Source organism: Hyperoodon ampullatus (assembly GCF_949752795.1).
Source record: "Hyperoodon ampullatus genome assembly, chromosome: 2".
Taxonomy (NCBI): domain Eukaryota; kingdom Metazoa; phylum Chordata; class Mammalia; order Artiodactyla; family Ziphiidae; genus Hyperoodon; species Hyperoodon ampullatus.
In genome coordinates, this window is record NC_136915.1 from 161,111,892 (window position 1) to 161,127,108 (window position 15,217).

The 15,217-nt window shown below is 57.0% G+C and overlaps 1 protein-coding gene across 1 annotated transcript in view; it reads right to left on the reverse strand.

The window, feature by feature from the left end:
- Positions 1–529: 529 nt before the first annotated feature.
- QSOX1 (quiescin sulfhydryl oxidase 1) overlaps positions 530–15,217 on the reverse strand; it is a gene marked incomplete at its 5' end in the record, with an annotated part of 41,490 nt that continues 26,802 nt past the window's right edge. Inside the window, 9 exon segments of the mRNA XM_079697431.1 lie at positions 530–916; positions 920–1,213; positions 1,215–1,219; positions 1,252–1,443; positions 3,472–3,651; positions 7,271–7,418; positions 8,209–8,331; positions 11,900–12,029; positions 14,303–14,440. Of these exon segments, the coding sequence (XP_079553557.1) occupies positions 650–916; positions 920–1,213; positions 1,215–1,219; positions 1,252–1,443; positions 3,472–3,651; positions 7,271–7,418; positions 8,209–8,331; positions 11,900–12,029; positions 14,303–14,440 (1,477 nt within the window). The 3' untranslated portion in view covers positions 530–649.

Sequence of the window (15,217 nt, forward strand, 5' to 3'; positions counted from 1 at the left end):
CTTTCCCGTACCCAAGGTTTGGGAAGGAGCCAGCCAGAGGCCCTCCTCCCACAGACCTCACCTGGGAGACCAGCATGACTTCCAGAAGCTTCCGGAGCCCACCCTAAAGCCAAACCCCACCCAGGAGGGTCTGAGGGGCTGGAGGATGAGCGGGCACAGAGGGCCAGAGGCAGTCCTTCCTTCTCTGGTGCAAAGGGCTCTTTGTAGCAGGATGGACGGAGTCTTGGGATGTAGTAAGGAGTCCACTCCAGCCCCAGGGGCCCCTCCTCTGGAGATGGGAAACCTTGGAAACTGCAGCCTCACTTGCCCCAGTTTAGGGCCAACACCAAGCGGGAATCACTGAAGCTTCAGGAAGAATGAGGCAGGACTTCAAACAAGCTGAAAAAGAGGAATTCGGTGCTGAGAGGCCCAGGACGGAGTCTCCCAACCCCACTGCCCAAGGCTGTCCTCCCCCTGTGCTGGCAGATGAACCTGGACCCTGTGCATGTCTTCCTGTCTATGGAACATCCCTTTCCAGAAGCCCCAGGGATGTTTGCTGCAGCAACTGGTTTTCCTGGACAAGGAACAAGGTGGGAGGGGTGGGGTGCGGGGGGCTGGAAGAGCCCACGGATGGCAGCTCCCTACCCTGCCCCCTCCCAAGTTGGACGGTTCAGGCTGCGGGGTGGCTGGCATAGCCATTCAGGGCCCTCACCCTGGCCCGGAAGTAGGTGTACACAGCCAGCAGGCCCATGAAGGACACGGAGGAGAGCCCCACACAGAGGCTGATGTCCAGGTGGGAGAAGTTCCCTTCCAGCACCTGCAGCCACTGGCTCCGGCCCTGCCTGGCCCTGGCCTCTGGCTCCCCGTCAGGGACACTGGCCAGCTGCTTGGAGCTGCGGCCCACTCGCCTCAGCTCTGAAGGGCCTCTGGGGAGGTTCTACCCAGCCAGGAATTCAGCCAACAACACGGCTCCTGTGCCTCGCCTGCTCAAGCGTTGCCGCCCTTTTGGCTGCTCCAACTTATCCCTCTGAAGCTCCGCTATGTGCTCAGGAGCTTCCTGGTCTGGCTCATCTCTGGCCATGCTGAGGCCAGCCTGCATCTCCTGGGGGTGACTTGCCCCAGGTCCCTCTGCTGGAACATCTGCGATGGTGGTTCCAGGGGACATTGTCCCTGGGCCCATCATGATCTTAGCCTTCTCAGGGCCCAGAGTAAAACTTCCAGTCGCCAGCTCCAGCTCCACCTACACTGGGGGGACAGCCATCCTCTATTCACTCCTCCGCGGGCCCGGGCCAGCTGAAGGAAGGTCTAGGATGATGTTGCTCGGAGAGAAGTGGGTCTTCAAGAAGTTGAGGGTGTTGCCCAGGTCCCACACCGGCGCACCCTGGAGTTCAGTGTGGCAGGCGGAACAGAGCTCACGGGGTGGCCACTGTACCTTGGGGAACTTGGGGTCCTCGCTGGGGGCACCTGGGGAGGGAAGCACACACAGGCTGCCAGTGACACACTGGCCACCCAGAAACCCAGACCGCATTCTTCCATTCAGAAGGCCAGCTCCCTCATCTGCAAAAAGGGGGCACTGCTGCCCTGGGAAAGGATGGGCATAAGAGAGGGCAGATGAAAGACCTAGCACAGGGCCTGGCCCACCGCAGAGCCCAACACTGGTGCCTCTCTGGGAGAGGACGTTCCTACCCTCCCCTGCCCCCAGAACTCCACAGCTTCCCTTCCAGTCACTTCCCCGTGTTAACCCACTGTCTCTGTCAACTTCACTGCTGGTTTGTACCCCTGGACCAGACACGAGAAAGGGCAAGAAGACTCAGAACGATCTGTCTTGCAGACTTTGGATGGTCCACTAGTACGTATCTTCTTTGCATTTTTCTAAAATTTCCCAGGTTTTATGCAAGTGAAGATACATTCTTTTTGTAATCAAAGGGAAAATGTTTTTAAAGCAAGAGTTCAAGGCACATGGTAGTTACGAGGCATGCTCCTTTACCCCCTGCGGCCCTCTGGGGTAGGTAGGAGTTAGTGGAATTTCTTCCTCACGTGGGCCCCAAGGGGTGGGGTGTGGGGAGGCCTGGGGGCCTGGATGGGGAAAAGGACACTCAGGAGAGAGTCAAGAAGTTGCCCTTCCCACCAGGCTCCTGGGACCCCAAGAAGGGCTGGCACTGTGGGCAGAGCCCCAGGCTGAGCCCCAGAGGGCCTGCCACCGGCCCCTCTTCCAGTGTCACCTGGGGAATGGCAATCAGCCCATCTCTCTTGGAGGAGGCACCTCCCCTAAAGGGTTTAACAGGAAAAAAAAGTTGCTGGCCAGAATGAAGCAGCAGCAGCAGTAAGTGATGTAAAAATCCGAATGATTATTTTGGGGAGGGAGCAGCATGTAGATTCCAAGGGTCCAGTGAGAAGTAATAGTGATCAGGCCTTGCAAAAGTGAGCACTCCATTTGCACCTGCTCATTATCGTTACTAGTTGATCTGAAAGGACCCCTCTAGAGAGAGTAGGACACTGCCTTCCTTTCGGCCTTCCCTTCAGGGAGAGGCATGGGCTCCTGGCCCTCCAGCAGCAGCTGGGCCCCCAGAGAAGCCAGGAGCCTGCAGGTCCTGAGGCTGGAGGGTCAGATGAGCATCTGGTGGCAGGGGCGGGACAGGGGCAGGGAGAGAAGGGGTGGGAGGAGAGACAGCACGTGTCTTCTTTTGAAGTCCACCAGGAGGCCCCAAGAGATGCAGACCAAGTGCAGCCACCTGCACAGCCACCTGCTCCAAGGGCTTCTTTGACCTTGGCCCTGCCCCAGGCCTCATCCCACACCTCCCGCCCCTGGGAGGTCTGTCCCAGCCAAACACACTTCCTCTCTCCCCACAGACAAGCCCAGGCTCCGTCCACAGGTGGCTCCCTCCCCACCCACCAGCTTCTGGTCACCCCTGGAGTTTAATGCTTTTGCCTGTTGGACCCATCTGACTCCTGTGCACGGGGAATAGAAAACACTGTAAATGAGGTATATTCAGAAGACAAGGCCTCCCCCGTGAGAATCGGTCCCTGGTTTGTCTAGGAAGGACCAGGATTTTCTCTTTCAAGTACATTTTATCATTATACCCCTCCCAGGGCGGGGAGAGGCCCAGCTCTCTCCTCTCTGTTGGTTTGAGTAAGGGGCCAACAGCCAGAAAGCAGGACATGCGAGGCAGGAAAGGGACCCCAACAGGCCAGAGGGAGGGGCCCTGCTGTGGGCGAGAGAGTGAGCAATGGCATCGGAAGACCAGGGTCTCACGGTGCCAAAGCCCGAGCTTCCTCATCTAGAAAATAGGTCTAATGATACTGACATACATCAGCAGGGCTGGTAGAGCACGTGAAAGGGCTCTGGGTGCTGAGAAGCACCGTGAAACATGGGGTGTAACCTAGAGGACAAAGAAGGTCCTGACTCCTGCCTCTGGTCCCAGACTCCAAAGCTCCCCCGCCTCATCCTCCCTCTGCAGGTGACTCCAGCCTTGGAGGCAGGCCCTTCCTTACCTGCGAGGCGAGCGTTGACCTTGTTGTGGCTAGACCAGAACCAGAGGATGGAGCTGGTCAGATTCCCCACCTTGTGCGCGGAGTCAGTGGCCATCTGCTCAAAGTGGCCAGCGCAGGCTCGGCAGCCAAAGAAGAAGCGAACGTAGCCCCGGATGGCCTGGAAGACCTCCTGGGCCTTGGCTACAGGGGAGAGGAGACTCCAGTCACAGGGGCCCTTCCTGCTGCCTGCCCCTGCTGGCTCCACCACCGTTCCCATCACAGGCCCACCGTGGTCGCCTCTGCACGGGGAACACACACCCCAGCCCACCTGGTGAGGGGCCCAGGTCTCCCTGTCTACTTCACCTCCCAGGGGTCATGTTCGAGTTGACCCCATCTCCTCCCAAACTCGTAAACCTCAGTTTCCCTTGTCTGCCTCTTATCCAGGCCCTCACCACTTACGGACACTCGGGATAAAGTCCAAACGCATTGTCAGGACACTCAGGCTCTTAGAGACGTGGCTGGAGAGGAAGGCAGGGGCCAGAGTGCCCATCACCCATCCCGTGGGCCCCTACTCTACCCCTCCTGCTTTAGGCTTCCTGTTCCAACGCGCTCCCCATCCTGCCGTGCTGCATCCAGAGCCCATCCCCATCTGTCCCCGAACGCTCCCTCATTTCTCTCCATTTCTCCCCGGCCCCCTCACTTCCTCCCACTGGGCTCTCTGGCCTGGCAACAGCACAGGCTCTGAATACCCCCCCTCTTCTTGCTCTGACACAGGCTCCTCCCTGAAGATACCACGGCTCCCCCAAACCCGCCCCCCTTAAACCCCTCTGTCTTCCACACTCAGGGCTGGAGGTGGCGGAAGTACCCTCCCTGCTGTCGGTTGCTTCCAAACTCTCTCTCCTTCCTGCTGCAAACCCCCCAGCCCTTTAAAGGCTCCATCTCCGAGTCTGACCCCTCCACCCACTGGGACTTCAGCAAGCTGCTCTCTGTCCCACTCACCACCACTGCCCGTGCCCTCGGTTCTGGCGACGTCAGTGCCCACGCCAAGCTGTGCCTTGCCTCTCCCCTCCTCAGCCCCCTCAGCTCCTGCTTCCGCCCCCGCCACCCACTCACCACCTGCCCTGCAGCTATCCTCGCCTCCTCCACCCAGCTCACGCTCTGGACCTCACCCCTCTCGTCCCTTCCAAGATTTCACTCCTGCAAATATTTTCTTGTGTTATGGCATCATCAATGTCTCCCTTGTATGGGCTCCTTCCGACAAGGAAAAATAACTACAACAAAGAAACCCCTTCTCTGACCCCAGTCACACCCCAATCACTCCCCCATTGCCTCCAATTTCTTCCCGGCTCCTCTCCAGCCCAACCCAACCAGGCCTTTCTCTCCACCAGTCCACTGAAGCGGCTCTCGCCAGCGAGGTCCTCGCCTCACGCCGCCTCCCCACTCGGCTGACTATGTCCTCGCTCTTGAAACTCTTTATGTTGGGGGACCTCTTGAAATTGCAATGGCCACTCCTTCTTAGTCACCTTTGTTGGCCCCTGCTCCCCTAGCAGAGGTCTGGATGCTGAATGCGCCAGAGCTCAGGCCTCAGCACTCTTCTCTGCCCACCCACTAATGGGCTCCTCCAGTCCCGAGGCCTTAACTACCGTCTATAGGCTAATGACCACAAGATTTGTATCTCTATCCTGGACCTCCCCCCAGAACTGCAGACTCAACTGCCTACATGTCCATTGAGATCCAATAGGCACAGACCACCAAGTGTACCCTCCCCCATCTACTCCCTCCCCGCCCTGAGCCTTCCCATTCCCCGGCTCATAGGACCATCAACTACCTGAGTTCAGGCCCAACAAGTCCAAGGTCCGACCAGAGTCCCTGATCCTGCATAGTCTTTATCCAATCCGTCACTGAGTCCTATCAGCTCTACCTTTAAAATATTCCCAAACCTGCCCACTTCTTCCACGTGCACACCTACACCTCTAGTCCAGGCCACCACCACCGCTCCTGGACAAGTTCCACAACTTCCTAATTGGCTGCTCTGCCTTCCCCTTGCCCTGCTGTCGCCCACCCTCCACCCAGTAATCACTCTAAAGCACCGATCGTGTGCATCACTCCCCTGCTTAAGGTCACTAGTAGATTCTCATAATACAGAGACTGAAATCTCCCTCCCTCCCTCCCTAGGACCTCCAAGCCCACCTCCTCTCCTGCTTCCCGCACTCCCAGGCTCTGCCACACTGGCCGCCTTTTGGTGCTGCACACACACACTTGTTCCCTGCACTTACTAGTCCTTGACCTGTGTTACGGGCTGACCTGTGTCCTCTGAAATTCTTAGGTTGAAGTCCTAGCCCTGAGTCCTTCAGAATGTGACTGTATGTGGACACAGCGTCTTTAAAGAGGTGATTAAGTGAGAATGACGTCACTGGGGTACATCCTAATCCAATATGACTGGTGTCCTCGTAAGAAGAGGAAATTGGACGCATCCAGGAACACCCCCACTGAGGACCATGGGAAGACCCAGGGAGACGATGGCCATCTACAAAACCAAGGAGAGGCCTCAGCAGAACCAACCCTGCCAACGTCTTCATCATGGGCTTCCAACCTCCAGAACTGTAAGAAGACACGTTTCTGTTGTTTAAGCCACCCAGTGTGTAGCACCTTGTTATGGCAGCCTGAGCAGACAGCCCGGGAGGCTCTCATCCCAGATGTCCCACTGCTGCTTCCCTCTCACCAATCAGGTCTCAGCACAGGGGCGCCTCCTCCGAGAAGCCTCCCCCAGCCAGACACCCTGTCTAAACACAGCATCCCCTCCCCAGGCCCCCTCCCCCACCGCTTGGCTCCGTCTTCTTCACCGACTCACCATCACACCTGAAATGATCTGTGTGTTTACTGTCTGTCTCCTGCCACTGGACTATTGTCCCCTTGAGGCAGGGACGTCTCGCTGCATGCACTGCTGTACCCCACCCCTAGAGCAGGGGCCCAGTTCTTTGGAGACGCTCCGTAAATCCGGGCTGACAGACTGCCTGGCTGTCCGCACACCCGGCAGCTCCCCCTGTTCCCTCTGCTTCTGTGTAGGCCGTCTCCTCTGTCAGGGACTCCTGTCCATCATTCCCCCTCACTTACCTCCTCCCGCCCTTCCCGATGGCGTGGGGCGTTCCCTCTCTTCCACCCGCACATCCTGCTTCCCCCTGGGTCCTGGCAGGCTGCATGGCGGCCCCGTGCCCACCTGTCTCACAGTCCACTGGGAGCATGGACTGCCTCTTCCTCCTTTGTGTCCTCCAGGCTGGGCCAGGGCCTGGCGTCAGCCTGGTCCCTCCGTGAGCTAGATGCCCACCCGTTCAGTCGCTGTGTGCGGCTGTGGGGCAGTGTGGGTCGTGGAGGGCAGCTGCATGGTTTGGGGATGAAACCGGGCAAAGGGGGAAAAGTACTTCCCCAGGTTCCCCTAGAAAATGATTTTTCAGTGGGAAGTGCAGTAAAATTGTTCAGAGTCTACGGTATCAGCCGCATACATTGTGAAATAGACATAGTTCTTTTCTTTATGGGAGTATAAAAAATAGAACCAGAACTCTCTTGTGAAGACTAAAAATAAATCAGGCTTATGGCTACAAGAAAGCCAGGGAGCAGCCTCACGCCCGTTTGTGGGGCACCACCTCGGGGCATAGGGCAGGACCGAGTGGCTACTCCAGGCCCTCCCCACTCTGGTTCCCCGCTGCTTGTATGTGGCCAGCTGCAAAGGCGGACTCCCCTAAATTCAGGCCTGCAGCAGGGAGCCAGCGAAGGGTAGGACGGGGCCAGCTGAGGCACAAGGGGTGCACAGGCCCAGACTCACCTGTGTCTCGTGAGTGGTCTACATTTTGCCGAGCTGCCTCCACGGTCAGGAGGTGGAAGACGACCCACAGGGAGCAGGGAAAGCCGCGGAAATGCGGCTGACTCCCTTGGCAGCCTACCCAGTTCACCTTGTCGGCAATCACAGCGCCCTAAGGGACACATACGAGAATGAATGCATATGTGGAGAAGAAAAAGGAGCTGGCGTGGGAAGTGGGGAGGGCAACTTGCAGAAGACTCCAGGTCAGCACAGAGCCCCAGAACAAATGGTCCCTTTCTCAGTTTATCACCTTGAAGGTGGCATTTCCCTTCCACTGGCGACACCCGTCAAAGGAGCAGAAGGTCTGAGAACCTGTGACACAGACCGGGTCACATTGTTACTCTAGCCTCAGCCTCCCCTCTGTAGAACGAGGGGGGTCATCTCTAAGGTCCCGTCAAGCTTTGACACCCCGCACGTCTGTGAGGTTCTGCACCTCTCCTGGCTGACGTGCCCACCTTTGCAAACAGTGGTGACAGCAGGAGCCCAGAAAGCTGCCCCTGGACAGAAGCGCTGCTGAGGAGCACAGCATGCCGGGGAGCAACAGAGGGCTGGAATTAAACGCTCTCTCACCACCGGGGTCTCACAACTGGTTCTAACTCCCAGCCCAACCACTTACTGGCTGTATGATCTTAGACAACTTACTTGACCTCTGTTTCTTCATCTGCTAAATGGGGATACTAACTGCCTTCCACTCATGCTGCGGGGATTAAATGAGGTCTGTACAAAGAGAGCTCAATAAACAGCAGTTTACTCGCTCCTAATGGGAGGACCCGACCACGATCACTGCCTCCCTCCTGAGTGCAGGTCGGTGACAGAGGTCAGAGGTGACAGGGTGAAGCCCTTCCACTCCCATAGATATCTGAGCATGAGGTGGAGATCCGCCTTAGCCCTCCCACACTCACCTCCTTCCTGCTGCCCAGGGCAGTTTTAAAGAAACCGTAGGGAATTTTCTTTCTCTGCTGCTTCTTGAGCCAGTCATTCATGGAATGCAGGAAGCCCTGGACCGAGGGCTGGCCAGGGAAGTACTATGGGAGCGATAAGGGGAGAGTGAGAAATAATTCCCCGAGAGTTCCGCAGTCCTGGGGAAGGCCAGGGGCCAGGCTGAAGTGGGCCGGGCAGTGTTTTAGAATGTTCCAAGACCACCGGGAAAACATCCTGCCTAACACCCACATGTGGGTTCCTCACTACCTTTGCTCTGGGGCACCTGCGAAGGCGAGGGGGAGGGGTGGGCAGAGGCGCTCAGTGGGACCAGGCCCTCAAGGCCGTCCCCTCTCCAGGCCGCAGGCTCCGGTTCTGACCCGACCACACGCTCACTGGGAGGAAGGCTGAGCACCTTCCCGTGTTGCCGCCCAGGGCTGCTGGGACCCCTGGGCCACACGGGCCTCTGTTCAGCTCATCTTCTGATAGAGCAGCTGACTCGCTAACTGACCAGCTGGGCGAGGCTGGCAAATGGCCTTTCATTTGTATTCCACGGGCTGCCAGTGGGGACAAGGCAGTGCAGGGGCTTGAGCCGAGATCCAAATCTTGATGGGAACTCCCAACAGTCTCTGAGGAGCATGAAAAGCCACTCTGACAATAAGTCAACTCAAATCGGATTAGTATCAGCACTTTAAAACCACAAGGACTCCAGGGACGAGGATGGATGCCTGTGTGCGGGCACGCACAAACACACCCAGGGTCGGGGGAGGAGGGAGAGAGAGGGCTGCAGTAGCAGAGCAGGTCAGATAAACCACGAAGAGGCAGGTCGAGAGGGCAACACAGGAGGAAAAACAGCAAAGAAAAACATTTGTGAGAAGAAGGGTGCTGGAGACAGGAATGATCCCTAAACAGAAAAACCTGCCAAGGGACCCAGTCCTCTGAGAAAGTCATGGCGTATTCTTATCTCCAAGCTGGACACTGTCCCCCATCAGGAGAAGTGGCCAGAAAGAATCCTGTGCTTTGACACGCTCCCTCTCGGTCAGCTCACACGGGCCTCTGGGCTCTCAACACAAATTTACAGCTTCAAGTCAGCGTTTCTCACTGACCTTCACCCATCACCCTGATTTGGAAGAATGACGCCCTCTAAGGCCACGGCGTCAGGAGGAAGGATGAATTAAGGGGCTCTGGACTACAGGGAGTCACCCTGCGCCGGGAGCAGGGAAACCCTGGTGACCACACGCCACCCAGTGGCCGGTCCTGCCAGCCGCTTCCGTGAGGAAGCAGGGAGATCCCAGGCTGGGCCGCAGGGCAGTGCCTCCCGACTGGCCATACTCACAGTTGACAGGTCCCTAAGGCTGAGCAGGCAGAGTGAGCTCTACTCACTCAGCCTTTCAGTGCTCCACGCACGTAGTGCATAAGGGTGTGGGTTAGATGAGACGTAGGCGCAAATCTCAGCTCAGCCACTCACTGGCTGGAGGACCTTGGACAAGGTGCTTTACCCCTCTGGGGCTCCATTCCTCTCTCTGTGATGGGATAATGCTAGTACCCACCCCGTGGAGTCTGTTCTGAGAAATGCAGATAAGCTAAAACACAAAGGAGTACCTTGCAGAGTCTGACACCTTGTCAGAGCTCAAGAAACGGTAGCTGCTACTATTTTTTTTTTTTTTTTTTTTTTTTTGCGGTACGCGGGCCTCTCACTGTTGCGGCCTCTCCCGTTGTGGAGCACAGGCTCCGGACGCGCAGGCTCAGCGGCCATGGCTCACGGGCCCAGCCGCTCCACGGCACGTGGGATCTTCCCGGACCGGGGCACAAACCCACGTCCCCTGCATCGGCAGGCGGACTCTCAACCACTGCGCCACCAGGGAAGCCCACTGCTACTATTATTGCTACTCAGGATAAAGCTACCCAGGCAAGGGTGGTAGGGCCAGAATACTCCGCAGTCTCCAGGGGCTATGCTGCACAGCAGATGCCCCTGAGCCCGTGTCCCCCAGCCCTCCACTTTCCTCTCTGAGGGCCCTGGCTTCTGGCAGGGAGGACTCCTTCACCCCAAACTCAGTTGCAGCATTGCTGAGGGCAGAAGCTCGGCGGGCACCACTGAGAGGGTGCTGCTTAAGCCTCTGCCCCGCTCAGGCATTTCCTGGGTCTCATTCTTTTCCCTCACACTGGCTGCAACAGTCCCACTGGGAGCCAAACCCAAACCAGCTTTGAGTCCAGCTGAGAGATGCAAGCAGCACACAATAAACAATTCCCCTGGGATGAGTTCTTCAGAGTGGATTGGACTGGGGCGGTAAGGGGACCCCCTCTCTGCTTCCTGGGGCCCCGCCTCATGTGTCAGGTAGGAAGACAGCACACAGAACCACTCGAGGACTTTTCCCCTCTGATCCTCTGGGTCAGCCACCCTGGGCCTCAGCAACTTGAGGACCAAGCGGCTCACAAGGCCTCTGAGGAAAGGCTCTATTATCAGACTGGGCTGAAGTCTGCGTGGAACATCTGAGAGGGCCTGAAAGCTGTCTTGCCTTAGACTGGAACAGCACTGTGACAAGCACTTGCCACCTCACAGGGTCCTCAGTGTAACCACAGATGTCCGTCACTAAGCCAAGTGGACCAGAAGGCCAGGACTGGTGAGGAGGGAAGAGGGACTAGGCTGGCGGCAGTTCCCGAGGGAGAGGCGCAGACCACCCCCAGAGGTAGTCCCAGCTGCCCGCAGACCTGCGCCAGAAAGAGGGGCTCAGACCTGGCTCCCCGGGGGCCAAGGTGGCTGAGTCAGCAGCCAGCCTCTGAGGGGGACCAGAGCCCGCATCTGACTCAGCAAGTCCTCGGCAGCCAGAGCCTCGGGATTTAAGTAGGGCAGCACTGGCAGTGGACCTGCAGCCGCAGAGAAGGATGCAGGGAGGGAGGTGGCCGCAGGTGCAGAGGGAAGAGGCAGCCCACATCTCACCTTGAGAGACGAGCAAGGAGCGTGGCAGAGAAGGGGCACAGGCTCTAAAGCTGGGACCCCAGTTCAAATCCTGGCCACGACACCACCAAACAGGAGGCCTAAGGCACATCACTTGAGCGACCTGTACTTCTTAAATGGGGGTAGCACTTGCCACCCTGCGGCGAGATTAAGAGGATTAAATGCCTGACACACATCAGGTCCTCAGTAAGGAGAAGCTACACTTGGAGGAGTAGCCATGCCAGCAGGAAACTACGAAGGAATAAGGAAGGCACGGCTAAGGCCAGGGAGCTGCGTCAGACTTTGGCCAGAGTCTGGGAGGAAAAAGAGGAGATTCAGAAAAGCCTTCTTTCCTTCACTGGGGTCCACGGGTCCTGCTTTCCCAGTGACCACGGCAGGGAGTGAGAGGCCACACTCCAGGCTCGGCCTGAGGTGGAGGACTCAGGCAGGCAGAGCCAGCTGGGAATATCCCCAGGGCCATGAGGCCCTGGGTCCCACCCACCCCCCTGCACAGTGCGGGGTCGGGGAAGGGGGTTGTCCCTGGTGGTACGGGGCTGACGGGAGGAGGGCGCAGACCACAGGGTAGCAGCCCATGGTAGACTGGGACAGCCGCGGGTCCAGGTGTCCAGCCCGACCACGAGCTCCCGAGGGAGGGGCTGGCCCAGCGCCTGCTTCAGGGATGCGCACTGATCCCGTGTGGTGTGGAGCTGCCGGACAAGGGAGGGCAGGGCCCTGCTCACCTGGGTCAGCACCGCCATGAACTTTTTCAGAGCCGCCAGGCGCTGCCCCTCCAGGACAGAGAACTTGGCCACTTCTACCCAGAAGATGTAGTGCAGTGCAGATTCCAGGTCAGCCATGTAGATCTTGGAGCTGAGGACCCAGAGGGAGCCAGAGAGAGAAAAGGGTATTAACCATGGGGCAGGGGCTGGGGAGGAGCACCCAGGGCCAAAGGGAGAGAAGAGGAGGCTCTACTGATGGTCACAGAGTCCTGTGAGTTAGCATTCGGGGTTGGGGAGGGAAGGATTGGGAGTTTGGGGTTAAAAGATGCAAACTATTATACATAGGATGGATAAACAACAAGAGAGAGAACTATATTCAACATCCTGTGATAGACCATAATGCAAAAGAATGTCTGTCTGTGTATAACTGAGTCACTCTGCTGTACAGCAGAGATCGGCACAGCACTGTAAATCAACTATACTTCAGTAAAAATAAAATAAAATAAAATAAATAAGTTAGCATTTGGCTCTGCCAGTAACTACCTGTGTGATCTTGGGCAAATTACTTAACTTCTCTGAGCCTCAATTCCTTATCTGTAAGATGGGGATAGTAATAACTTGCTCACAGGTAGGTTGCTGAGAGGATTAAACAAAAGCACAAATGTAAAACTCTCAGCAGCTCCTGGCACACAGCAGGGTTCCCCCTCTGCAGGTCCAGGGCCAGCCTCTCCCATCACTCACTAAAGGTGTTTTTATCAGGCCACTAGTAGAAGGTTGAGCTTCATTCTCTGTTCTGAACAAAGATCCCTAGGGACAGACAAGTAGACCAACAGGGGCGCACCCACACAACATGGCTCGAGAAGCTGGGTGCTCTTTGAAAGACCAAGGGTTTGGCTGCCCGCCAAGGCTGAGAATGGGGTTGGGGAGAAGGGGAAGTGGGGTTTACATTTATTTTGGCTGACGTCCTTGCAGCTGCCAGATCCTGGGCATCAGGGCTTCACCTTGCACCTCTCGGGCTGACCCCAGCCCTGGGGGAAGGGTTGCAGGCTCCAAGCTGGCTGCTCCACCCCGTGCCCATCATGCTCTTGTGGGATCTGGGCTCAGGGTCCTGAGGGAAGGGCTGCTTCTCTACCCCTGCCTCCTGACCCCTAGATGCTTGCCTCCTTCTATGGTGACCTAGCTCTGGGAGCTTGGGCAACTCAACCCGCCTCTCCGGCCTCAGTGATCTCACCTGTAAAATGGACTCCTGCCCCGCCTGCCTCCTGAGGTGGTGGGAAGCCAACAAGGTCAGCTGACAGGGTGAGCACTGTGGCCACCTGCGCTTTACCCTCGTGCCAAAGTCCCCTCCCTCTGCTCCACTTCCGTGTCCTGGGGCCTCAGTTTACCTCTCCGTTCCTGTGTTCTGCCTCAAGGAGTGGCCCCCTGACTAAAGGAGATAATGGACGGAAGTGCCCAGCAGAGCCTGGCACATAAGACTATAAGTGTCAGCCATAATAGCAATTTGAATGATCTGAATAATCATAATTGAATGATTATAATGAGCATGCCCACCTCTTACTTTCTCTTTCCTTCCCACCTGATTTACTACAAACCTCTCCACTAGCACTTTCCACCCTTAGAGTCTCTCATGTTGGGATGCAAAATCCTTCCCGAAATCCAGTGACCCTGCCCCCAGTTCTCTCGTGCAGCCCCCTTGTGGAAGCCGCCCTCTGGACTCAGCTCTGAGCTTCCTGGTCAGCCATTTCCATGTGGTACCATGCTGGGGGCCAGAGCAAGAGGTCTACGGCCCCATCTCCCTGCCCAACAAGCAGAAATTCTACCACCAGGCAGAGCCAAGGAGCCTCAGAGAGAACAGTTACCTTGTGCTTACAACTGTGCACGATGACACTGGCTATCTTGAAAAGTAGTGAGCTCCCTGACACCAGAGGCATTCAAGTGAGGTCGGGTGCCTTCCTAGAAGGGATGCTGCGAAGGGACTGTAAACTCTGGGCAGGGCTTGCATCTGCCCTGCACAGTCGGTATTTATGGTGCCTAGCACATAGCAGGTACTCAAAAATCTGTGCTGAAGAAATAACTGCTTGGGTGGGAAGTTGTTTTGGAGGCTGCAGATTATCCTTCCAAGCTGATTCTACTTGGTCTTGAATAGAATTAAGCTTAAGGAACGTGGGCGTCGGAAAGTATGCGTTCCATCATGAAGGATACAGTCAGCGGACGCTGCCGCCTCCGCACATTTAAGACTCTCCTGTGTGTGGCCAGCGGCCAGGGGCCTCCATAGGCCAAGGCCAGCCCTTGGGGGGTCTGGGTTCAGGATGACACGTGCCAAGCTTGTGACAAGGAACAGAGTGTGGAAGGAAAGGGGGGTGTCTGTGATTAGAAGAGAGGGTGGGGAAGGGAAGGGATGAGGAGGACCGGGCGTGGCCTTACGGATCTGCAACTTTCCACATGGTAGGGGCTGTGGTGCTAGAGGTGTTGGGCGCAGGCACCATGGTGTGGACAGTCTCGCTGGTGTCCCTGGAGAACCTCTGCAGGTACATGGTGTAGAAGAACCTGGATTCCATAAGCCTGTGAGGGAAGGGAACCGTGGGGGAGAGGCAGTGAGCGCGGAGGAACAAAACCCCAGAGCTAACTCGCGCCAGGAGAGGAGGCGGGTGGCTCACCTGACAGGAATGTTTATTCAGACATATTTGAACCTCGTTCGGTCTTATCCTCAGTGAGGTAAAAATGGGGGCAGCCCTGCCTCACGTTAGCCTTTCTATTCACTGCTCATGCTGTGGAAAGCCTCTCTGACACCAGTCTGAAGTCAAAATCCCACCTGGAAAAGCGGCTGGGCCCATGAATTCCTGCCTCGGAGAGGTGGGGAGACAGGGCACCTTCGTGGGCAGGAGGGCCCTCTGGGGACAGCGCTCCTTCTGGCCACGGACCGGATGGTGGGTTTGACGACCCTCCCCAGAGACCAAAGCTACAAAGTGGCACGTGGCCTCAAGGAAGCTCACAAGCTTGCTCCAAGGTACCAGAGGTGACATGACTCCCCAGGGAGGTCAAGGGAGTTTGATACATGATTTTTAAAAAATAGCAGCCACGACTCCAAACCACGAAAATTCTGACAATCCTTTTGATTTCTCTCTCTCGTCTCATAAAGAGGAGTCCTCGAGGGCAGGCGGCGCCTCCTGGTCAAGGGCCCTGGAGGGAGGGATGTGAAGACCAGCAGCGTGACGGGACGCCCCAGGGGACCTGGCACCGGGGAGCACTGCTTTCCACTCCACTGTCCCGGCCCAATGTTTACGGACGAGCAGGTGGCTCAGAAGCAGCGTCATCACAAACAATTTTCCCCTCCGCCAG